Source organism: Gadus chalcogrammus, chromosome 20 (genome assembly GCF_026213295.1).
Source record: "Gadus chalcogrammus isolate NIFS_2021 chromosome 20, NIFS_Gcha_1.0, whole genome shotgun sequence".
Taxonomy (NCBI): domain Eukaryota; kingdom Metazoa; phylum Chordata; class Actinopteri; order Gadiformes; family Gadidae; genus Gadus; species Gadus chalcogrammus.
In genome coordinates, this window is record NC_079431.1 from 830,309 (window position 1) to 856,361 (window position 26,053).

General features: G+C 56.2%; 1 protein-coding gene across 1 annotated transcript; it reads right to left on the reverse strand.

Moving 5' to 3' along the window:
- Nucleotides 1-3,924: 3,924 nt before the first annotated feature.
- Nucleotides 3,925-26,047, reverse strand: gsk3ba (glycogen synthase kinase 3 beta, genome duplicate a). The gene is made up of 11 exons (XM_056580299.1): nt 25,752-26,047; nt 20,134-20,327; nt 16,633-16,716; nt 10,288-10,398; nt 8,754-8,884; nt 8,528-8,634; nt 7,853-7,950; nt 7,589-7,684; nt 5,849-6,035; nt 5,048-5,491; nt 3,925-4,064 (listed from the first exon to the last, which is right to left on the reverse strand). Exons 1-11 carry the CDS (start codon nt 25,837-25,839, stop codon nt 3,925-3,927), a joined length of 1,680 nt encoding a protein of 559 aa, XP_056436274.1. The 5' UTR covers nt 25,840-26,047.
- Between the last annotated feature and the right edge of the window lie 6 nt (nt 26,048-26,053).

Sequence of the window (26,053 nt, forward strand, 5' to 3'; positions counted from 1 at the left end):
CCTAAACACAGGTTTAGAAACATGCGCCTTCGCTTAGCCTGCATGAAAAAGTGCAATGACCTTTGGGTTTTTCACATCTAAGTTCTGAGATTTTGTCTGAAAGATTTTGAATGAATCTTCCACACATACGTTTTTTGTTTTATTCAGGATCTAAATTTTCTTTAGTAATTAGTGAGTAGGTCATTACCTTAAGAGTGTCTGTGTATGTGTTTCTCCCCGCTTCTTAATTTATTCTTAATTTGTTCGTTTGATTTAAGGGCATGTTGATCTACTTGTATACTGTAACTTAAAGTCATTAAAGGTTAACAAGATTACGTTTGAGTGTGTTCATATCCAAGTTGTATTTGTGTAGGATCTGTGAATACACACCTAAGGAAATAGATTGATCATTTTCCGCACAAAAGTAATGTTATGTGTCAGTGTTTAATTCGCCTCGTCACGAAAAGCCAAATAAACTCACCTGAAAGTGGTCCGTTTGCCGCTATGACGTCCATCAACGGCAGTCTCTCTAGTTTAAAATAATAGTTTACTGCCCCCTGGTGCTCGTTGCAGGAAACAGCAGTATGAAGATAGACTGAAGGAAGAGGCCGCGTTCGACTGCGTTATCATTTCCAGGCTAACCTACTCTTTATTTAATGCAAATTACAGTACCAGGGAACTATTCCTCAGAGCACGCAGAGGGAATATTTACAGAGGCGCACATATAGCATACCTTCACAGAACAAAACAAAAAATAAAAATAAAATGAAATAAAAATTTCAGTCACAAACGGAGGCATTCAAGTAGTAGTACTGTTATACAGGATGTTTTAACGTTGTTTTCTTTTCTATAACCCCACTAAGCATATTCTTCTGCCACAAGTGTGTGAAATGCAATAGTGTCTCTGATACACACACACACACGCGCACATACACACACAAACACACATAACCCACTACCCTTGTTTGTCTGTTTTTTTGGTAACCTTTTGCTTCAACATCGGCGGGCTGCCAGGCTGGGGTCTGGGGGCGTGGCTTAACAGGCCTGGTGAGGGGGGGCGTGGCTTAACAGGCCTGTTGAGGGGGGGGGGTTGTGGGTTACTGGTGTTTAAAGGCCTGGTGGGGGGGGGGGGGCGTGGCTTCACAGACCTGGTAAGGGGGGGGGGGGGTGGGGGGGTGGTTTCACAGGCGGGGGGAGGGGGGGTGACCAGACATTTCAGGACATAAGAAGCGGGGACTAAAAAGAAAGTAATGGCTACATGAATCCATCCTGTTGAGGTGCTACTGAATACTGCCCCCCCCTCCCTCCCCCCCTCAGCACCACAGAGGAAGAGGGGGGGGGACAATGTTACAACATGACATCCATCACGAGAGAAAGAGATATATATAGAGGAAGAGAGAGAATGGTAACTTATTGCCTAGGAAAGTGTCTCCTAACATTTACATAATAGTTCGGCGTTTGGTACCAACAACAAAAAAATAAACTATACAGAAAGACCATTCTGTAAGAGTCCGCCCGGCCCCGCCCCGACCGGCTCCGCCCCCTCAGGACAGCCCCGCCCCTTCAGGACCGCTGACAGGCCCCGCCCCCACAGGACCACCGAGCATCCTGGACTGGACTCAGAACGACCAGATCCGGGAAACCGTGACGTCCATGTCTCCACAACGTTAACACTGTGTGTGTGTGTGTGTGTGTGTGTGTGTGTGTGTGTGTGTGTGTGTGTGTGTGTGTGTGTGTGTGTGTGTGTGTGTGTGTGTGTGTGTGTGTGTGTGTGTGTGTGTGTGTGTGTGTGTGTGTGTGGCTCGGGAACATTCAGAGGGGGGTTTGTTTCAGCGGGACGGTTTCACATGGGACAGCACCCAGAGGAGAGTCCCATCGTGGGGGTGGGGTTAGGGGTGGCGGCGGGCATGGGACAGCACCCAGAGGAGAGTCCCATCGTGGGGGTGGGGTCAGGGGTGACGGCGGGCATGGGGCAGCGAGTTGGGGTTGGGGGTGTGCAAGGCGAAGGTGTATGAAAGCAAAGGCACTCCAAACTATTGTTCCACTAGACACGACTAGCTGTGGTGACTCTACTGCCCTCTACTGTACAGGAACTGAACTACATGGCAGGACGAAGAACCCATCCTCGTCATCCTCTTCTACGATATCCAAACGTTTCGGCCTCATTCCTCTTTTTTGTCTATTTCTCCCTCACCATGCACGCACACTGCATGCATGCACACTGCATGCACGCACACTGCATGCACGCACACTGCATGCACGCACACTGCATGCACGCACACTGCATGCACGCACACTGCATGCACACACACTGCATGTACACACACGCCGTCAACACAGCAAGGAGGAGAATGAACACGAGGAGCTGGGGAAGGACGTCTCTCCTGAACGTCTACAGTTCCGCTGTTTGAGTTCCCTCCTCCTTTAACGAGACTGGGCGGACATTAGGTGGTGGGGGGGGGGTAATGATGATGCGATCAAATGTTTACGCGTTGGTTGAACTAGTAACCCTAACCCTAGGACTCGGATCAGGGAGGGCAGAGGGGGGGGGGGGGGGGGGGGACTTCTGGAGTCTGACCGCTCCGGCGGGGGGCGAGAACGTGAATCGACCTCCGGCTGCTCGGCCGTCAGGCAGCAGCAAATATTGCCGCTGGTCTGCCGAGAGTTTAGACGACCCAACCACTGAAGTTAATATACATATATCTTATATACTTTATACATAAGGAAAAGTCACATAGAAACTGTGTGTGTGCCTGTGTGTGTGTGTGTGTGAGTGTGTGTGCCTGTGTGTGTGTGTGTGTGTGTGTGTGTGCGAAATGCATGTGTGTATTAATTTGTGTACTTCATAAAGTACACAAAAACGGATCCAATCGCACGTGTCAATCAGAAACAAAAAGAAATAATGAATCTACCCAGCGATATAAAAAAAACAAAAACAAATTTAAAAACAAGGAGGAATAAAACTGGTCTAACATTTAAAAACAACCCTGGGGCAAAAAATTATAATTTGCGTGCACACACAGAAAAATACACAAACTCTCGACACAAAGTCTCTCAGGCAGGTGGGCTTCCACCATGTGCACCTCGCCCCAGAACCACACACACATCGTAGGGTGCGTCTGTGTGTGTCTGCACGCATGTCGATGTGCATGTATGTGATACCCTAGGGTATATATATTTGGCTGTGTGTGTGTGTGTGAGAGAGTGTGAGTGTGAGTGTGAGTGTGTGTGTGTGTGTGTGTGTGTGTGTGTGTGTGTGTGTGTGTGTGTGTGTGTGTCTCTCATGCTGTGCTAGCGACCTGGTAGTGAGGGTAGTAGGGTTGTTTCGGGGTGCGAGTTGGAAGGGGAGGAAGTAGGGAGAGGGGGGAGGGAGGGGGGTGTCCTAACCATACTCAGGCCATGCATTACAGAGGACACCGGGGGGGGGGGGGCACAGGACAAGGGGGGGGGTCATGAGAGGCAGAGTAGAGAGAGAGAGACAGCCAATAGAGAGAGACAGCCAGAATAGTATTCAGTACACAAGGGTTGGGGGGGGGGGGGGGGGGGCACATCTCCAGGTGTACGGTACACACATGGTTAGCCTCGTGTAGTTAGCTTCTACATGGCGGGGGGGGGGGGGGACTTCAGACAGTCGGGGGGGGGGGGGGGGGGGGGGGGTAGGGAGAGGCTGATATGGGTGCGTTTGTTTCGTCAGGGCTCTTGGCGTTGGGGGTCAGCTGTGGGACCCCGAGTGCGTCCTGCTCCGCGGGGGGCGTGTCTGGTGGATCTGCACTTCCTGCCGGGGAGGCGGAGAGGAGAGGAGGGGCGGGGTCAGGGCGAAACAAAATGGCTCCTCACCCCTCCTCCTCAATCCACGTTGCAGAGGAGGGGGTGCGTGGGTGTGGTGCATGTGTGTGTGTGTGTGTGTCTGTATGTTGGGGGGGGGGGGGGGGGGTGCGGTCCGGGTCAGAGGCTGGCGCTGGAGGGGTGGGGGTCTGGGGTGGGGGAGGCGGCGGAGGTTGTGGGCGTGGCGGAGTTCATGGGAAGAGTGGGTTGGAGGCGCAGGCGGCGGGGTTGGTGCTGCTGGGAAGCGATCCGTGCGCCCTCTGCAGTACGGGGGAGAACCAACAACCGCGGTTGAGCACCACTAGACAAAGCAAACCAGGGTGAGACCGCTAGACAACGCAAACCAGGGTGACAACGTACGAACCGCAAACCCCGGGTGGCAACACTACGACAACGCACAACCCAGGGTGAGCAAACACTACGACACCGCCAACCAGGAGTGAGCAAACACACGACAAACACGACAAACCAGGGTGAGCAGAACACAACGCACAACCCAGGGTGAGCAACGCTACGACAACGCACAACCCAGGGTGAGCAACACTACGACAACGCACAACCCAGGGTGAGCAACACTACGACAACGGAAGTAAGATACACAACCCAGGGTGAGCAACACTAACACAACGGAGGGAAGATACCCAACGCGTGGTGAGCTACACAACACGTGGTGAGCTACACAACACGTGGTGGAGGTACCCTGACATAACAGAAGGTGGACGTGTGTAGCAACCATTAACGTAATAACTGACAATAACGTAATCATCTTAATGTAATAAAGCTAATTACGTTATAAATGGCCAATAACGTAATGAAGTTGTTGAGGCAATAACGTAATAATTGTATCTAAAAAAAATCCATACCTGAGGTATTTCTGGAGAGGAACGGTCACACTTAGCCTTAATATTGCATCTTGCAACGCATGCTTAAGCCTCTGACCTTACAGATACCCCTCCACCCTCATAGGGCTCCTTGTATCCAACTCTGACCACGCAGACACCTCGACAGAGACGCGAGCCTTTCAAAGTTGTGCGTTGCAGTTTTCAGTGTGGTATTGTCAAGCTATTGTAAAGCTTTACTTTTACTCTGGGATTCATGAGTCTCCCAAAACAGCTTTGGGGTCAGCCTGACCCGCAGGGCGGCATCAGGTCTGACCGGGTTAACCCAAACTAGCAAACACACAAACTTCAAGCTTATTTCCCCTTTTTTACATCTGTGAATGACAGAGCGACTTTTCATCAACCCAAGGTGGAGGTGTCCTGGGGGCTGACGGTGTACTGGGGGCTGACGGTGTACTGGGGGCTGACGGTGTCCTGGGGGCTGACGGTGTACTGGGGGCTGACGGTGTCCTGGGGGCTGACGGTGTACTGGGGGCTGACGGTGTACTGGGGGCTGACGGTGTACTGGGGGCTGACGGTGTACTGGGGGCTGACGGTGTACTGGGGGCTGACGGTGTACTGGGGGCTGACGGTGTCCTGGGGGCTGACGGTGTACTGGGGGCTGACGGTGTACTGGGGGCTGACGGTGTACTGGGGGCTGACGGTGTACTGGGGGCTGACGGTGTACTGGGGGCTGACGGTGTACTGACCCGTGTTGGCGGAGGTGTTAGTCGGGGTGGAGGCGGAGGGCTGGCTGCGTGCGTGAGCTGGGATGAGGATGGAGGCCAGGGAGGGGTTACTGGACAGCTCTGTGGGGGGGGGGGGGGAGAGAGGGGAGAGGGGAGAGAGAGAGAACGAGAGAGAACACGTCATTCAGAAGAACATTGTGGATGAGAAACCGTCCCAGTAACGGAGGGGTCAACTCTGAGGAGACCTGAGGAGACTTCAGATGAAGACATCAGACCCAGTGAGGCGTAGTGTCATTAGATCACCTGCAGTCGCCACCCCTCTGCTGGGCAGAGTGCAAGGATGCAGGTGCATCTGCAGTGTGTGCATGCGAGTGCGTGTCCCTGCGTGTGCGTCTGTGTGCGTGTGTCTTTGCGTGTGTGCGTGTCCCTGCGAGTGCGTCTGTGTGCGTGTGTCCTTGCGTGTGTGCGTGTCCGTACCCTGGGTGGTGAAGTTGAAGAGGTGGGGCTTCTCGCGGCCGTTGGGCAGCTTGACGTTGGGGTCCCGCAGCTCGTCGAAGAAGGAGTGGGCGCAGGCCTCCAGGGGGGTGAGGCGGGCCGTGGGCGTGTACTCCAGCAGCCGCGAGCACAGCGCGATGGCCTCGGGGGGCGTGCGCGGCCGGAACACCTACACACCAGTCGGACACGGACAGGGGTGTGACCACCTGGGCGCGGGGGGCAAGGCTCCGGCGGCGGGGTGGGGCTGAGCACGGGACTGGGGGAGGGCGGGACTACCCGCAGGACTGGGGGAGGGCGGGACTAACCGCGGGACTGGGGGAGGGCGGGACTAACCGCGGGACTGGGGGAGGGCGGAACTAACCGCGGGACTGAACGCAGGATGGACCGCGGGATTGGTTAATTCCCTCTGGAGGCCTGGTCAGTATCACAGGTTGTAGGTGAGGCTAGAACCTGTGATACGGGCCAGGGGGGCGGGGCTAGAACCTGTGATACGGGCCAGGGGGGCGGGGCTAGAGCCGTTGATACGGGCCAGGGGGGCGGGGCTAGAACCTGTGATACGGGCCAGGGGGGCGGGGCTAGAGCCTGTGATACGGCCAGGGGGGCGGGGCTAGAGCCTGTGATACGGGCCAGGGGGGCGGGGCTAGAGCCTGTGATACGGGCCTGGCCTCTAAAGGGAGAGACAACATTTCCCTGAGCTGGTGGCGACTCTGAGTCCCAGCAGGAGGCGGTGACCAAACCGCCTGCAGCCGCTCTGCACGGCCACAGGGGGGAGCCCACGAGGCCACCGAGAGGCACAGCTCTCGGCTGATTGGACGATGCCTCTGACCAATGCCAGCGCAGAGAGACGGAGTGCAGCGGTGCAGAAAGGAAGACGGACTGTTCCATATGGAACGGGGGGGTGGGTGGGGTGGGGGGGGGGCATGGTGTGCTGCCTGTTTGGTCATTCCATACGAAAGAGGAAGTAGCGATATGCTAGCTAGGGCTAACGGCTAACGGCTAACGGCTAACGGGACACTATGAAGGGAGGACTGTGATGGCGGGCGGCCTCGTTACATTCCCAGACGTAGAGACAGCTCCTCCCAGACGGGGAATCCCTCGCCGGCTCTGAGCCACGCGGACACAAGAGCTTCAGTCTCCCGTCCTCCGCCGCCTCAACGCTGCGCTGTGTCTGCTGACCTCTGACCTCTGACCTCTGACACTCGGGGCTGCTCAGCTCATCTTTGTTTCCCCACATCCAACCAGACACTGGAAGACAGACGGACGGACGAAGACCGCTACGGCACAGACCGGCTGCAAGACAGGCCGAGCACAGACAGACAGACAGGCATACAGACACAGACAGACAGACAGACAGACAGACAGACAGACAGACAGACAGACAGGCATACAGACACAGACAGACAGACAGACAGACAGACAGACAGACAGACAGACAGACAGACAGTCGTGCAGACAGACAGACAGACAGACAGACAGACAGACAGACAGTCGTGCAGACAGACAGACAGACAGACAGTCGTGCAGACAGACAGACAGACGTGCAGACAGACAGACGTGCAGACAGACAGACAGTCGTGCAGACAGACAGACAGACAGACGTGCAGACAGACAGTCGTGCAGACAGACAGACAGACAGACGTGCAGACAGACAGACGTGCACAGGGAGAGGTCAGGCAGGCGGGTCTTAGAGTAGTAAAAGGGTTCCTGTACCTGTTGACTCACCTTAGTCCAGGGGTGGGCCTTGATCTGGGGGAACTTGAACTCTGTGTAGTTGGGGTTCATCTCCCGGATCTGCTCGCGTGTGGGGGTCCCCAGGACCTGGAGGAGGGAGGGGACAGACAGGAGACATGATGTTCTGGGCATATGGGGGGGGGGTTCTCTGGGATACATCTGCTCCTTCACACACTTTGGATCCATAAATCGATTCCCTAATAAAACCAGTCAGTAAGCCTCTGTGGCTTACTGACCCCCCCCCCCCCCCCGTACCTTGATGATCTCCACCAGTTGGTCCACTCCGCTGTCGCCGGGGAAGATGGGTTGCCCTAGCAACAGCTCTGCCAGCACGCAGCCAGCTGACCACACATCTGAGAGGAGAGGAGAAGAAAACCTCGTGACCAACGTCCACCACGGCGTCCAGCGGGAGCCACGCCCCTCCGGGAGGAGCCACGCCCCTTTGAGACGAGCCACGCCCCTTTGAGACGAGACCCGCCCCTCTGAGACGAGACCCGCCCCTCTGAGACGAGACCCGCCCCTCTGAGACGAGGAGGGTGTAGTTTCCTACCTATGCTGGAGGTGTAGTTTCCTATATAGGGTGTAGTTTAGGGTGTAGTTTCCTACCTATGCTGGAGGTGTAGTTTCCTATATAGGGTGTAGTTTAGGGTGTAGTTTCCTACCTATGCTGGAGGTGTAGTTTCCTATATAGGGTGTAGTTTAGGGTGTAGTTTCCTACCTATGCTGGAGGTTTAGTTTCCTATATAGGGTGTAGTTTAGGGTGTAGTTTCCTACCTATGCTGGAGGTGTAGTTTCCTATATAGGGTGTAGTTTAGGGTGTAGTTTCCTACCTATGCTGGAGGTGTAGTTTCCTATATAGGGTGTAGTTTAGGGTGTAGTTTCCTACCTATGCTGGAGGTGTAGTTTCCTATATAGGGTGTAGTTTCCTACCTATGCTGGAGGTGTAGTCCGTGGCGCCGAAGATGAGCTCAGGGGCGCGGTAGTAGCGGGAGCAGATGTAGGAAACGTTGGGCTCTCCACGGACCAGCTGCTTAGCACTACACACACACACACACACACACACACACACACACACACACACACGGTCAGAACGTGTTGCACGGTTACGGGACATGGCGACGGGACGGGACGGAGGGGGGGGGGGCGAGAGCCTCACCTGCCGAAGTCACAGAGCTTCAGCACGGCCGTCTCGGGGTCCAGCAGCAGGTTCTGGGGCTTGATGTCACGGTGACAGATCCCGAAGGAGTGGATGTAGGCCAGGCTGCGGAAGAGCTGGTACATGTACAGCTACACACACGCACAGGCACACACACGCACACGCACACACACACACACAGAAAGAGAGTTTGATAGATTAAGATGCATGAAGGTATAAACGTAGGTAGAAGTTTAGTTTAAGTTAAGAGGTCTGTGCCATAAAGATCTAATGCAATAAAATGTTTTAAAGATATTGAGACATTGCATTCATGGGCAGGAAGGAATCCAATGTTATGTTAATATTAGAGCTGTCAAGCGATTAAAATATTTAATCGTGATTAATCGCATTAATGTCATAGTTAACTCAAGATTAATCACAAATTATTTTTCTATGCTAAATATCCCTTGATTTTTTTGTCCCATAATTCTTCTCATTTTAATTCTCTTATCAACATGGTGAAGTGCATCGGCTTGCCTTGTGCAAATGATTTTTTATTGATAACAACATTGGAATATATACTGATCAAAACAGGACGATACAAAAAAAGAGCCTATAGTGCAATTAAACGACTGCTTTGAACAAATGTCATTTGAACATAGCAGTCAGGCTACTGCTTCTTTGTTTTGAGCCAAAGAAAAAAAAAAAAATCGCGTTAATCGCGCGATATTTTTTTTAACACCGTTAAAATTGGTTTGAGTTAACGCCGTTAATAACGCGTTTAACTGACAGCTCTAGTTAATATGTAAAGCCTATGAGAGTCGATTCTCTGGCTCTGCGTTGGATCAGTCATCCACATGGAGACATTGTTGGTGGATCATATGCTGTCTGTAAATCTGTTGCACAAGCCGAGCGGATAAACAGCTCCCTGCACAAACACCCCGTCACCCAGATCTGATCACGGGCCACAAGGAGGACGTATGTACCAGAACATTCCTCCAGTGCTGCCCAACAAGCAGCCAGCTCAACATTTTGTCCCCGAACCATACTAATCCTGTTTCTATATGAACAGGAAGGAACAGGAGTCTGAGTGTGCCTGTATGAGTAATAGTGGTTTATGATACATCACTCATACACCACTATGAGTTATAATGTCTCATACACCACTATGAGTTATAGTGGTGTAACAGACACCACTATGAGTTATAGTGGTGTCTGATACACCACTATGAGTTATAATGTCTGATACACCACTACACCTCATAGTGGTGTATGAGACACCACTATGAGGTGTATCAGACACCAGAACCCAGTAAAGGGTCAGAATGACTCTCAAAGCCTCACATTAGAGCCAGCAGGTGACCTACTGGGACATGAACCAGTGCAAGATGTGTTACTGGTTTGTCACACACACACACACACACACACACACACACACACACACACACACACACACACACACACACACACACACACACACACACACACACACACACACACACACACACACACACACACACACACACACACACACACACACACACACACCCCCTACCTTGACGTAGACCATGGGCAGGGTCTGCTTGGCCCGGCTGTAGTGACGAGCCACCCTGTAGACCGTCTCCGGGACGTAGTCCAGGACCAGGTTCAGGTACACCTCGTCCTTCTGGGGAGAGACGGAGAGGAGACGGTGTTGAGGACCCCCACCGGACCCCCACCACCACTCAGTTGAGCTGGTGTCACTCGCCGCCTCCGTTCATCTCAACGAGGGACGGGCGGCAGAGGGGAGGCGGTTACCAAAGCGTCTGTTGGACCAGGAAGCGGTCGCCGCCCACGTGAACGCCCACAGACTTCGCCCGACCGCTCAGCTTTCCCCGTGTTGAAACTTTTGGCGGCAGCAGCAGCAGCTGCTTTTGAAAAGGCCTGGCCCCTCCCACCGCCGCGCCGACCCCTCCCACCGCCGCGCCGGCCCCTCCCACCGCCGCGCCGACCCCCCCCACCGCCGCGCCGACCCCTCCCACCGCCGCGCCGACCCCTCCCACCGCCGCGCCGACCCCCCCCACCGCCGCGCCGGCCCCTCCCACCGCCGCGCCGACCCCCCCCCACCGCCCCGCCGACCCCTCCCACCGCCGCGCCGACCCCTCCCACCGCCGCGCCGACCCCTCCCACCGCCACGCCGGCCCCTCCGGCAGCGAGGCGGTGATCAGGGCGGTCGCTGCAAGCCGGCGACTGTACGACTGCCTGTCTGTCTGTCCTTTAGGATCCAGACCACCACACACCCCCACCAACCCCCTAGTAAAGTGAGGACCCCCCCCCGGCTCAGTCAGGCTACAGACCCCATCCTGAACAGACCTTTGGGTTAGGATCAGAGTATCCAGGCCGTACATATATTAAAGGAAACAGGAATTACATTTTCTTATTACACGACCTCCAGTCAACAGTCAGACGAACACAAAGCTCAACACAAATCTTCAGTCTTCCATCAGCAACACAAAGATAAAGCCAAGTGTATAAATGTTTCCCTGGTACCAACACCAGTACTGAGGGACACGTATTGGGATATTTGGGCAACATCCAACCGATATATTAAGATTCAAACGCGGCCAGTGATTAAAAATAACCTCATCCTGACCGCGTGACACACGGCTCCCGATCGCCATGACAACCGCCTCATCGCTCCTCAGCCGTTTCCTCTGCGTTGCGCAATGACGTCAGCGACGCCTTCACAAGCAGTCTGAGTGGTGTGTGTGTGTGTGTGTGTGTGTGTGTGTGTGTGTGTGTGTGTGTGTGTGTGTGTGTGTGTGTGTGTGTGTGTGTGTGTGTGTGTGTGTGTGTGTGTGTGTGTGTGTGTGTGTGTGTGTGTGTGTGTGTGTTGCCCGTGGGGACCCCATTTCGTAACGAGCTGGGAGCAGTTCACATGAACACATGAATGACCTGAACACATGATTCTGGTTTGCACATCCTAAAGGTCTGTGGCTGTGATCATCTCCATGGAGTCGACAACATGTGGGGGCCGTCGACGTGCTGGACGCACACACACACACACACACACACACACAGACACACACACACACCTCATTGAGCGTGTCAGAGTGCTTACTCCGCTGCTATATTTAGCCTAGCAACAGTGATGACTCACTTCCTTGGCTTTCAACCAACCGCTGAGCAAGGCAGGGATTTGATTGGCTACTGACCCCTCTCTCCCCCCCCCCCATGCCATCTAATTTGCCCTTTAATGAATGACCCAGAGATGCGTGGCCCAATGGGGTACCCCCCCCGGGGGTCAGAGCGGGGGTCCTTTCAGAGCGGCCCCTGGGGGGTCCGGCGTGCCTCACCGATACCCAGCGTGGACGCCGTGTGTCCTAGCTTAACTTCTGCCCTCAGGGCCGCTCCACAATACTCCTCATCTAATGCCGTCAGCACGGCCTATAAATAGCCCCGGCAGCTCGGGGGGGCGGGGTCTGACCGGCGGCAGCGTGTCGGCTGCACGGCGCTCCAAGGAAACGCTCCAGCTGTCGGCACACGCCTCTCGGAACACACCGGAGCACATCTGCGCGCACACGCCCACCACGGTGATCAATGAGCCCCACTTCGTCACACACGGTGAACGGGCTGCATCTCATCTCTACAGCGCTGATCTACCCAGCGGGCCAGCGGGCGCTCAAAGCTGTACAACACTGCCTCACATTCACCCGCCGACGGCGGAGTCAGCCACGCAGGGCGACCGCCAGCTGGTCAGGAGCAGTCAGGGGGGGGGGGGGTCTCGCCCAGGGACACCTCCACACTCGGCTAGGAGGAGCCGGGGATCGAACCAGCGACCTTCCGGTTCCCAGCCGACCTCCTCCTCTTCATCACACGCGTCCCTCTTCATCACAGTGACGCCACCCACCCGTCCTGGGAGCAGACCTCCTCCTCTTCATCACACGCGTCCCTCTTCATCACAGTGACGCCACCCACCCGTCCTGGGAGCAGACCCCTCCTCTGGGGTCCTGTTCCGTGATCTCACTCCCTCTCCTCCCCCTGCCCGCTGTGGACCCCCCATGCAGATCAGCCAGCAGGCTGACCCCCCTCACAGGAAAGAGGATACGGGGGGGGGGGGGTGGGAGGGAAGGCAAGTAGTGGTAGATAGGTACACCCCCCCCCCCCCCCCCCAACCCATGAGAACTCACTGGAGTTTCCAAGAAGCCAGAGCACTGACTGGGAGGGGCTATAATTAGCTCTGTGCTAACCCCCCCCCCCCCCCCTCAACCCCACACACAGTTTCCAACCCCCAGAATACACCCTGCTGAGAAGCCCTGGCAGCTGGCCAGCAGGGTGGGGGGGGGGGGGGTAGCAGGGTGGGGGTGGGGGGGCAGCAGGGTGGTGGGTGGGGGTGGGGGGGCAGCAGGGTGGTGGGTGGGGGTGGGGGGGCAGCAGGGTGGGGGGTGGGGGGGGCAGCAGGGTGGTGGGTGGGGGTGGGGGGGCAGCAGGGTGGGGGTGGGGGTGGGGGGGCAGCAGGGTGGGGGTGGGGGTGGGGGGGCAGCAGGGTGGTGGGTGGGGGGGGCAGCAGGGTGGGGGTGGGGGGGGGGGCAGCAGGGTGGGGGTGGGGGGGCAGCAGGGTGGTGGGTGGGGGTGTGGGGGCAGCAGGGTGGGGGTGGGGGGGCAGCAGGGGGGTGGTGGGGGGGCAGCAGGGGGGTGGGGGGGGCAGCAGGGTGGGGGTGGGGGGGCAGCAGGGGGGTGGGGGGGGCAGCAGGGTGGGGGTGGGGGGGGGGCAGCAGGGGGGTGGGGGGGGCAGCAGGGTGGTGTTACTGGGCGCTGCGTCACCAGTGTTCCGGCGTCTCAGCGTTTCTGGGGGGGGGGGGGGGGGGGCTCCACTGTGGGGGAGCTCCACTGTGGGGGGGCTCCACTGTGGGGGGGCAGCGGGGGGGTATTTGTGACCCCTGGGCCGGTGACAGACTTGTCAGCTCGTTGGATGACATGCCGCCGCCCGGCCGTCGCCACGGGAACGCCTCGCAGCCGGCGGAGACACACACACACACACACACACACACACACACACACACACACACACACACACACACACACACACACACACACACACACACACACACACACACACACACACACACACACACACACACACACACACACACACACACACACACACACACGGCCCTGCTAGGCAGAGGCTGGTCAACCCCCCCAGACCAGCGCAGTGGACCCCAGAGAACCCCCCCCCCCCTCCAGGGGGCCGCTGGTCTGATCCCAGCCCAACTGGGATCCATGCAGGGGGGTGGGGACACCTCAGCCGCCCGCGGCCAGCCAGTCACATGGCCGCTGGTCGCCATAGCAACAGGTAAATAGGTCATCAGGGCCTGGGGGTGTCCGCAGTCTGCCCAGTAGGCAGACTGGGTTCAGTTGGGTGATCCCAGTCTGCCCAGTAGGCAGACTGGGCTCAGTTGGGTGTTCCCAGTCTGCCCAGTAGGCAGACGCAGCTGGAGTTCTGTCAGACGAGCGCCACGAGGTGGGGACGGTCATACGTGTGATGAATACAACATGCAGATGACATGATGCATTTATTCACAGTCGCTTTTTCAAAAGCAACTAGAAATAAGTCCATTTGTCAGAAGAAGGGGAAACAACAATATACCGCTGTGGGTACAGTAAGGTGCCAAGCACTAACCATCACTAGGTTAACTCATTCCCCGTATACGTCTAAAGCTAGGATAAGATGCTACACAATGCCCAGTACTATTCTGAAGAGCCAGGATGTACAACCATACCATAGGTGTGTAAAAGGGGTGTGGGGGGGAGGGGGGGGTTATGCAGAGTCTAGGTGAACTCTGAACCAGTGATCTTGATGTGTAACATAATGCACTACAGCTCTGAATGGATGGACACTAGCATGACTTCAGAGCCCTGTGTTGATGAAAGGGTCTGTAGGTGATCCATCACACACACACACACACACACACACACAGACAGACAGACAGACAGACGTGACAGCTGGACTGCGTTGCAATGTCAACACGTCTTTTCTGGATGCAGATTTCCGAGAATTGGGAGCAATGTGTGGAAGCGGCTGCGCTGTGTTTAGAGCGACTACTGAACCGCTTGAATACAGTTCCTCTAGCAGCCCGCGGGTCAGTGGGACACAGACAGGACGTCTGGGGACCAGGGACGGGACGGAGGGGGGAGGAGGAGGGAGGGGGAGGTGGAGCAGGGAGGGGGAGCAGGGAGGGGGAGGTGGAGCAGGGAGGGGGAGCAGGGAGGGGGAGGTGGAGCAGGGAGGGGGAGGTGGAGCTGGGAGGGGGAGGTGGAGCAGGGAGGGGGAGGTGGAGCAGGGAGGTGGAGGTGGAGCAGGGAGGTGGAGGTGGAGCAGGGAGGTGGAGGTGGAGCAGGGAGGTGGAGGTGGAGCAGGGAGGGGGAGGTGGAGCAGGGAGGAGGAGCAGGGAGGGGGAGGTGGAGCAGGGAGGTGGAGGTGGTGCAGGGAGGTGGAGGTGGAGCAGGGAGGGGGAGTAGGGAGGGGGAGGTGGAGCAGGGAGGTGGAGGTGGTGCAGGGAGGTGGAGCAGGGAGGGGGAGCAGGGAGGGGGAGGTGGAGCAGAGAGGTGGAGCAGGGAGGGGGAGGTGGAGCAGGGAGGTGGAGCAGGGAGGGGGAGCAGGGAGGGGGAGGTGGAGCAGGGAGGTGGAGGTGGTGCAGGGAGGTGGAGCAGGGAGGGGGAGCAGGGAGGGGGAGGTGGAGCAGGGAGGGGGAGGTGGAGCAGGGAGGTGGAGGTGGAGCAGGGAGGTGGAGGTGGAGCAGGGAGGGGGAGGTGGAGCAGGGAGGTGGAGGTGGAGCAGGGAGGTGGAGGTGGAGGTGGAGCAGGGAGGGGGAGGTGGAGCAGGGAGGTGGAGGTGGAGCAGGGAGGTGGAGGTGGAGCAGGGAGGTGGAGGTGGAGCAGGGAGGTGGAGGTGGAGCAGGGAGGGGGAGGTGGAGCAGGGAGGTGGAGGTGGAGCAGGGAGGTGGAGGAGGGAGGTGGAGGAGGGAGTCGGAGGTGGTGCAGGGAGGTGGAGCATTTACATCTTAGTTTACATTCAGTGCGTTTGACAGACGCTTTTATCGAAAGCAACTTACAATAAAATAAGTACATTGGTCCACAGAAGGTGAAACAACAATACATCTCTGTAGGTCCACTAACCATCACTAGGTTAACCCATTCCCCGTACACAACACAGATAGCTAGGATAAGATGATACACAACTAAGTACGACACACAATAAGTGTGTACATTAAGTGCCAGGGCGTACCACACACAGTAGGTAGGAGGGGTGGCTGGTCAGAGTCCAGGTGAACTCCGACCTGGAGCCGTGACCTACTGACTAGAGCCCGACCGATATATCGGCAGGCCGATATTAGGCATTTTTCTAACTATTGGGTATCGGCATTTATAATGGCCAATAAATGAATATAAAAAATAAAAAAAAAGTTGGTCCACCAGAGGGCGCTCTAACACCCAAACCCGCTGATTCAGCCAGAGTTAGGCAGAGTGAATGACGGAGATCGACGGAGATCATCGGTGTTGTTCATGTGTGCAAGTGTGTTCATGGTAAGTTGGCAACTGTCATGAGACATACATTGCTTGAATAACAATTAAAAGAACATCCCCATCAATTCTCTAAAGTCGATAAGCATGACTTAATTCATGACTACCATGCCCAGTTTTGCTGTTGTTACGTGTTAGCTGAGAGTGAAAAGGATTTAAAGGATAACTACAAATAACCAATGTTAGGGAAATGTGTTTGTTTTGTTGCGCGTTTCTGGATTTAAAAAAAAAATATATATATCGGCCGATATATCGGCATATCGGATTTTTAAATCACAAAATATTCGTATCGGTATCGGCCTTAAAAATTCTATATCGGTCGGGCTCTACTACTGACCTTGTCCCCGCTGGAGTAGAAGAAGTAGCGAAGCCTGACGATGTTACAGTGGTCCAGCTTCTTCATGATCTGGAGCTCGCGGTTCTGAGGGTGAGAGAGGGAGAGAGGGGGGGGAGAGAGAGAGGGGAGAGAGAGTTAGGTTCATGTTATAATGAAGGGCAGCTGCAGGCATGGGCCCCGGAGAGTCTCCCCCGCCCCCCACGCGGGCTCTGGTCCACGTCGGTGCGACCCTCGACCTCTCCGGCCTCACTCCAACAGACCTGAGGGGACCAACGGCTGTGGCTGACAGCAGCCAATCACTGAAGACCTGATGTCACCCCCCCACTGGGCCCGACTGGCTGCATGTCAGGGCGTGTCCGGGGGCGGGGCCTGGGCGGGGGGGGCTATGAACCCCGCAATGCTAAGTACTGATTATAAGTGCAAGGAACTAAACATACAATAAGTGTGTAAGAGAGGGGTGTGTGTGTGTGTGTGTGTGTGTGTGTGTGTGTGTGTGTGTGTGTGTGTGTGTGTGTGTGTGTGTGTGTGTGTGTGTGTGTGTGTGTGTGTGTGTCTGTGTGTTTCCAGTCAAGAGGCCGGTCTACGACCCCCCCTGTCTGACGGGAGGTGACCCGTCTGAAGCTCCATGGCCTCCCTGACCCCCAGCCCAGCTCACTCACTGAGGGACAAATGGTTCCCACAGCCCCCCCCCCCCCCCACCTCGCCCACCAGCGAGTGACGTCACCCCCCCCCCCTCGGTCTGAGTGTGTGGAGGAGCAGGCGGGGGGCAGACAACGCCCTACGCCCAGCGCTGCAGTGTGCGATTGTGTGTCTTGTACTGAGCATCCATTTTCCTCTGGACTGAAATATGATCCCAGAAGACAGAGGGGATGTATCCCACAATGCACTTGGATCATCTTTAAAGAGCTCTCTCTCTCTCTCTCTCTCTCTCTCTCTCTCTCTCTCTCTCTCTCTCTCTCTCTCTCTCTCTCTCTCTCTCTCTCTCTCTCTCCCCCCTCTCTCTCTCTCTCCCCCCTCTCTCTCTCTCTCCCCCCTCTCTCTCTCTCTCTCTCTCTCTCTCATTGGAGAGGCCTGAGGCTCGCTTCACACACTCCCAGAGCACACCGGGTGGGGGAGGAGAGAGGGGGGAGGACCAGGCTGCAGTGGGGGAGACAGGATGAGGGAGTTTCTGTGCATGAGCAGTATTTCGCGCCGCGTGCCGCGAAGTCATGTGAGGAGACTTAGCACTCAGTCACTACACTCTGGCAGCAAGATGTCCACCGGATAACAGGGGGGGAGGGAGGAGGGAGGGAGGAGAGAGGGAGGGAGGGGAAGAGCAAGGGGTAGAGCGAGGGGAAGGACGGAAGGAGGAGATGGGAGGGAGAGAGGAGGGAGGGTGAGAGGGAGGGAGGGAAGGAGGAGAAGAGGGGAGGAGAGGAGGGAGGGGAAGAGCAAGGGGAAGAGGGAGGGAGGGAGGAAGAAAGGAGGGAGGAGATGGGAGGGTGAGAGGGAGGGAGGAGAGAGGGAGGGAGGGAAGGAGATGGGAGGAGGGAGGGACGCGAGGGGGAGGACACGAGGCAAAATGTGAGGATAAAAGTCATGGAGGATTACACGATGTGAATGACCTCATCGGAGAGGCACCGGGACGTCCCATTGGCTGTCCGGGCCTCCTGTGAGGACGCCCCTCCGCCTCTCAAACACCCCCCTCCCAACGTTACCCTGAGGAGCTGGTGTTATTGTAAGCATACTCATAAGAAGGGAACACCAACATCCTTCAGGGTGGATTCATGGCTCGGTCACATCTGAACTGAGCCGTTTACAAAAGGCATTTCAAACGGTGGAACCAGCGCTCCATTGGACGAGAGGGCCTGAACCTCAGCCAATGGGGTGACGCGTTCCCCCGACAGAGGGGAGCTGTGCCTTCATGACATCATCACACAAACGGCTGCTGGCAGTCGCTCCCTTTGAATAGCGCTCTCTTTGTAGCACTCTCTCCCCCACTGTCTGTCTCCCTCCCTCCCAACGTCTCTCCCCCACTGTCTGTGTCTCCCTCCCTCCCCAACTCTTCTTGCGGGGGTGGTATAACCAGCAGACTTTCCATCCTCTCACTGCATCACTACATCATATAGCTCTGTGTGTGTGAACAACACACACAGAGCTATATGATGTAGAGCAGACCGCTCTACATCATATAGCTCTGTGTGTGTTGTTCACACACACAGAGCTATATAATGTAGAGCGGTCTGCTCTACATCATGTAGCCCTGTGTGTGTTGTTCACACACAGAGCTATATGATGTAGAGCAGACCGCTCTACATCATATAGCTCTGTGTGTGTGAACAACACACACAGAGCTATACGCACGTGCACAATGTACACATGGTACAATACACACGTACGGCACGCACACACACATCAATACATACTAGGGCTGTAACGATACGCGTATCGAAACCGAAATCGCGACACTCAAAGCCACGAACCTGTCTCGCGCTGTGAGAAGGCAGAAGCGCGATACGCACTTTCTAACTTCCGGTCAAATTGTCAGATTGATATTTGCTAATAATTTGTCTAAATAATAGTCTGCTGACACCGCCCCCTCTTATCGATGCCGTAAGTCTGTGACGAGATGCCCTCTCTGTGATGACAGCTCTCCGTGGCTACGGAGGATTGCATTTCTCCACGGCCGTCGAAGTCCTCATATGCGATATGAGCGACATTTATCCAGAGTGGGCCAAGCGCGAAAAAATGTGTGATCCCTGTCTCTATTGTTTTGTGTGATTTGAACGGCAGTTTGTCTGCTTATAGGTCGGAATGAAGCGGCCACCGATTATTGACAGGATGGGTACTTTATTCTACCGGACTTGTTAGTTTCTTCACTAGACACACGCGCTACCGCTCGCTCTCCTCGCTCGTCCACTCACTCGCTGACGTCACTCACACACACACACATACGCACACTGCCATTCTCGCGCAGACACATACGCTACTCGTAACACATGCCTCGTTATTGTGACGTTCATCTTTTTTACCCATCTATTTGAAAGTAAGGCTATTCAACATGTTGCATTCTATACGGCCTGATTATGTCATTATTTAAGGTACATAGCCTATTGAGAAGCGCTAATAGGATATTTGACTAAACCAACCAAACTAGTTGAGGGTTTTTGCCTACCTGCAAGCATCCTCCAACTGCAATCTTTGGTTTTTTATTTATTCATTTTGCTATACTTTAATAGTATCCTTTCTGTTCAAATCTATTCAGTGTTCAGTGTTGTTTAAATAAAATGCTTTTTAAATTTAAAAAAATTGTGGGATGTACCGAACCGTGGGTCAAAAATCGTGATAGAAACCGAATCGTGACTTGGTGTATCGTTACAGTGTGTGTGTGTGTGTGTGTGTGTGTGTGTGTGTGTGTGTGTGTGTGTGTGTGTGTGTGTGTGTGTGTGTGTGTGTGTGTGTGTGTGTGTGTGTGTGTGTGTGTGTGTGTGTGTGCGTGCGTGTGTGTGTGCGCCCCCTCACCTTGAACCTCTTGTCCTGCAGGACCTTCTTGATGGCCACCATCTCCTCTGAGTCGCAGAGCTTGGCCTGGTAGACCACGCCGAAGGAGCCGTTGCCGATCACCTTGGTGTCCGTGTAGCTCACCTCCTGGGAGCGGTCAGGGCCCTGGCCCGGGGTGGCCACCACCGTGGTCACCTTACCGCCGTCCTTATCTCCTGGAGGGAAAGGGAGGGCGAGAGACAGAGACAGACGGAGAGAGAGAGAGAGGGAGAGGGAGAGAGACAGAGACGGAGAGAGAGAGAGAGAGAGTGAGAGAGACAGAGACAGACGGAGAGAGAGAGAGAGGGAGAGAGACAGAGACGGAGAGAGAGAGAGGGCGAGAGACAGAGACAGACGGAGAGAGAGAGAGAAAGAGAGAGGAAGAGAGGGAGACAGTGAGAGGGACAGAGAAGGAGAGAGACAGAGGGCGAGAGACAGAGACAGAAGGAGAGAGAGAGACAGACACAGAGGGAGACAGAGAGGAGAGAGAGCCGAGGGGGTGAGAGAGCAGGAAGAGAATGAGGGAGTGGTGTGAAGAAATGAGGGAAGAAAGAGAAAAAAAAGAAGCAAATCTTTAGCACAGTTGTGATTTGCACACCGAGCACCTTGAGTCGGGGAGCAGCAGTGATTGGTCCGACATAAAGAACCTGGGCGGAGCCTCATAAAACCTTAGTTCTCTGTCCAATCAGATGTACCACTGATGGAGGGCCACGAGGGCCCGAAGGTTCAGGTCAGACTGATTTAGGGACCACAGTCTGGTTCAGGGTCTAACCGGAGGGACTCCGACATTAAAACCAAAGACTGCATGAAGTCGGACCCCCTCCCGGCCCTCCGCCCACAGACCAGGGGGGCTCCACCCACACACCAGGGGGGCTCCACCCACACACCAGGTGGCTCCTGGCCTTCCCGTCCCCCCATGACGTAGCGTCTCTGGGGTTGAAGTCCAGAGCAGCGAGTGGTAAAGATAAGCAAGCCAGCGGAGACTTCGTTCCTCAAGAGCAAGCTAACAGGCTAGCACGCCAACAGGCTAGCACGCCAACAGGCTAGCACGCCAACAGGCTAGCACGCCAACAGGCTAGCACGCCACCAGGCCAACACTCTACCAGGATAGCATGTTAGCGTGTTAGTGGTGGGCCGGTTATAACGCCGACTGTAAACACTCATGCCGGTCTAAAGGCCGACGCCTCGTTGCCCCCCCGGCCGCCGCTGGGGCCCAGTGGAGCGTTGTCACGGCGCCGAACCCCGCCGCGTTACGGGAGGCATCGGAGTCCCTCCCCGATACTATCAAGGACCCCCAGGTAGTGAGGGGAGTGCAACGACAGAGTCCCAGGTGGTCCGGGCCGCAGCCGGAGACCCTCCAGCCGGGTCCAGGGTCCAGCGTGGGGGGGGGTCCAGGGTCCAGCGTGGGGGGGGGTCCAGGGTCCAGCGTGGGGGGGGGTCCAGGGTCCAGGGTCAGGGTACAGTGTGGTGGGACGCGGGGGTCCAGGGTACAGTGCCCCGGGGGGGGGGGGGGGTCTCACCACCCCGTCCTTGGACACCCTGCCCCTGTTCAGCGGCCAGCAGGGAGCGTCCCGTCCAAATGAAGACGCCGTGCTAAGGTAGCAGCGCTGCAGGGTGCCAGAATCGACGTGCACACCGCGCACGGAGCCGCCCCCACACGTCTCCAGCGCGCACGCACACCTCTCCGTGCATGTACACCTCTCTGTGCACGTACTGTATCCACCGCGCACGTTCCCACTGCGCACGTTCCCACCCACACACAGAGCCTCCTCGAATATCACCCAGACGGGCTATTCTCAGCCCGCTGTGAGCGTTGGTCCTGCTGAGTGACGAGGGAGGGAGCCAATCACAGCAGAGGCACTCATGGGCGGGATCAAGGGCCAAGGGTGAAGGGAACAAGGGTGTAGGGACTAGGAGACTGGATTCCAGCGGGCGGACAGAAGGCGAACGCAGAGGAGACCGAAATAGAGAGGGGAGGAAACAGCCACAGGCGAGCGATCGAGCGAGCGAGCGAGAGAGAGAGAGAGCGAGAGAGCGATCCGCCCACGGATTCCTGCTCCCTCGTCTCAGTGACGTCTCAGTACTTCCTCAAACCGTGAGAAAAGTTTAAACATGCGCACTCATGTGTAGCCCGTACAGTACGCAACCGTACAGTATGCACACACATACAACACTCACACACATACAGTACACACACATACAGTACACACACAGAGTACACAATACACACACACACATACAGTACACGCACACATACAGTATGCACGCACGTACAGCACCCACAAATCCACGTACAGTGCGCACACAGACTCTTTATAAACACGTATCAGTGTTCAGTCATCACAAAATGTGTCTTGACCAGTAACATCTTTTTCACAATACAGAGAAACGCAAGTTGTCTCCTTAACGCTAATTTCAGACGTCGGTTTTATTCAGAGTCAAACACTTTAGTTTAAACGTTACCGACACAACCATTAGCCGACCTTTCCCCGGCGATCAGTGACACACGCCCTGCTGCTACAGCAGGATCGATACTGAGGGGCGATCGATGCTTCAGGAAGTCAGAGGACGCCTTTAACGGGTGGGGGGTCGACACAGGCTGGGGACAGCCTGACCCGTATGAGGAACGGGTTACCTTCAGACGCAGGGGAGGACCCCCACACAGGAGGGACCCCCACACACCCGTCTGTAGACCACACCGCCGGCTCGTCAGGAGCAGTCAGGGGGAGGTGTCTTGCTCACCTCGACTCCGCTAGGAGGAGCCGGGGATCGAACCAGCGACCTTCGGGCTCTACCTCCCGAGCCCCAGGCCGCCCAGGGGGCGCGTGTTAGCGCGGCGGGACATCCCGTCACAGTACCGCCCCACCGACGGACCAGACGGACTGATCTTAAACCGGGCCTCACCGCTTCACTTAGTGGTCGACATCGTCCGCTTTAGTAGAAGCGCTGGGTTCTGTGACGCTTGGGGGGGGGGGGGGGGGGCACAGGGGTGTATAGGTGCTGTAGAGGTTCTCCAACAGAGGCAGAGCCAATCAGATCAGCCGCCCATCAAAGCAGACCGATCGGCCTCCTCTCGTTGGTTTCATTCGGAGTCAGAGAGCACGTTGTTTTTCCGTCATTATTGGCAACATTTAACAGAGAAAAGAGGGAGTCAGAGAGGGGGAGAGAGGGAGAGAAAGGGGGAGAGAGGGACCACTATCTTTGAAATGCTAAACAAGTCACTCATTGTTCTTGGCCAGCTGCCTCGTCCAAAGACACAAATGCAAGAGTCCATGTGCTGCGTGTGTGCGCCCGTACGTGCGTGCGTGTGTGGGAGGGGCACCAGTGTTCCCTCTAGGATCATAGACATTGGCTACAGCTGCTTCAGATCACAGGCCAGATCTCCACGCGTGTGCATGCCAGTGTGAGTGTGCACGTGTGTGCGTGCACGTGGCTCAGGCTGGAAAACAAGGCATTGCATAAAGGAGGTGAAAAAATAAAAAAGGTGCAGCGGATTTCTGCTGGTGTTTCTAGGGGTGCAGGAACAAGGTTTGAGGTACACTAGTACACACACAGACGTCCAGCCCTTAACGAGCGCAGCGTTTAACGATACGATACGATACGATAATAGCTCAACCCAGAGCCGTTACCTCCAGCGGTACTGCAGTGACCCACACAGGAGGCCGAGTCTGCGTCTGGCTGGCAGGCCGTCCCTCGCTTCATTACTACAAGATTTGCTACTGAACGCAGCCCAACTACCCTCCTACCCCAGCCCCCCTACCCCACCAACCCCAGCCCCCCTACCCCTCCTACCCCAGCCCTCCTACCCCAGCCCCCCTACCCCACCAACCCCAGCCCCCCTACCCCTCCTACCCCAGCCCTCCTACCCCAGCCCCCCTACCCCACCAACCCCAGCCCCCCTACCCCACCAACCCCAGCCCCCCTACCCCACCAACCCCAGCCCCCCTACCCCACCAACCCCAGCCCCCCTACCCCACCAACCCCAGCCAGCCCCCTTAGCCTCCTTCCCCAGCCCCCCTACCCAAGGCCCCCTTACCCCTACCCCCGCCCTCCACCTGCGGGCTGGCCTGCCCCAGGTGTCCCAGCGCTGTCTTCCAGAGTCGGGGCCCATCAGGAGGAGATACGACAGAATGAAGTCTAAAGTGGGAGGCTGCAAATATTTGAGCTGCCATTATAATTTGTTGTGTACAGTCCAACGGTATCATCGTTAGGCCGACCAGGGGAGAAGGCTCCTTCTAACGATGCTGGGAATCCATGAAGTCATTAGTGTTAGATTAGTGTACAGTCCAAAAGGTGAACGACGTAGCACCCATAAAGTATCGTGTCCTCAACAGATCACTTTCAGCATGATTTAAATACAATCAAAAGATAAGGTAACGTGCTCATTTTAATATCGCGTGTGTGTGTGTGGCATCAGGCATCACCCATCAGTTTACAACCACGGCATGCTGCAATCAGCCACGTCTTCAACAGTCTCCACTTTCACTCTCAGGTGCCTCGACATCCCGATCTCAGCCCATTACAGCGATCGATCACACGCTCACACTAAGCGGCCGATCCACAGCCCAGGAAGCCCCCGTTTGCGCCAAACGACATGGTAGCAGAAGTGGCAGGTCATGCGCCGTTACAGCGGGGATGTGACGTGAGACTGGAGGCCTACAGAGCATACAACATGCGAGGCTGTAGGCCTAAAGAGCATCAGATTATACAACATTACATGTGTAGCCTCCTGTCAGAGGAGCTCCACACGCCGGGGACAAGACGCAGTGTGCGGGGATGAAACATAACGGTTTCTTGCGGGGTAGGCCCGGGTGTAGTGAGCGTAGTGTCGGTGTAACGCGTGGCCCGCGTATCTACTGCAGCCCATCAACCCCTTATGGAAGGCAGCTCGGTGGCTTTGGGAACATGACACCCCGTGACACACTCTCTCACACACACACACACACACACACACACACACACACACACACACACACACACACACACACACACACACACACACACACACACACACACACACACACACACACACACACACTCCGCAGTAGGCGCGACGTAGGTCCCTGCTTTTCTTTTTCAAAAAGGACTCCGAACCACTCACGTTCAGGGAACGGGCGCACCTTGCGTTTGACCATTGCGTAATAGCCCGATTATGAAGATCCACCGCTCGTGTGCTTCCGACTCCCGCTGCAGGGCGGACTCATGCCCGGCTACCGCTCAGAAATAACCCCCGATCGCCCCGGACCTCGGCCGCAGAGCCCGCCCGGATCCCGGCTTGACTCGGTGCCAGCTCTATCCCCTCTAGCAGGGCCTGCTCCCCTGGCGCCCGCCCAGCGCAGAGAGAGACGCGGTCCCACCTCACAGGAGGCAGGTTGTTACTACAGCCCCGGTCACCTCAGTGTCAGAGCTATGACCGACAGTAGCCCTCCTAGTCCGGGCCAGGCCCACTTAACCCGGGCCAGGCCCTCTTAGCCCGGGCCCTACACACAGTGACTCGCTGCAGATGTGCAGCCTGTCGGGCCTAAGCGAAGGCGACCCGGGCTTGCTAGTCGGTGATTGGCGGTAGAAGCACGGGGCCAGAAGCACAGGGCCATACTTACTGCTGACTTTCATGCTGCCGAACGCCGAGGGCTGCGGCACGGGCTTGCAGCTCTCCGCGAAGGAGGTGGTCCTGGGCCGGCCGGACATGATCCGATCCTCGGGGTATCTCGGTGCGGACCGTGGCTGTCTAGATGGCAGGGTGGGCGGACGGACAGATCCTTCTCATCCAAAGGGATCACAGTTCTTGAATTACACACAATTCAAAAAGAAGGAAAGCTCCGTTATCCGGTGGAGGTTCGGTCTATAAACTGACAATCACAGCATCTCCTCCTTTCTGCTCCTCGACGTCCTCCAAGGGCCG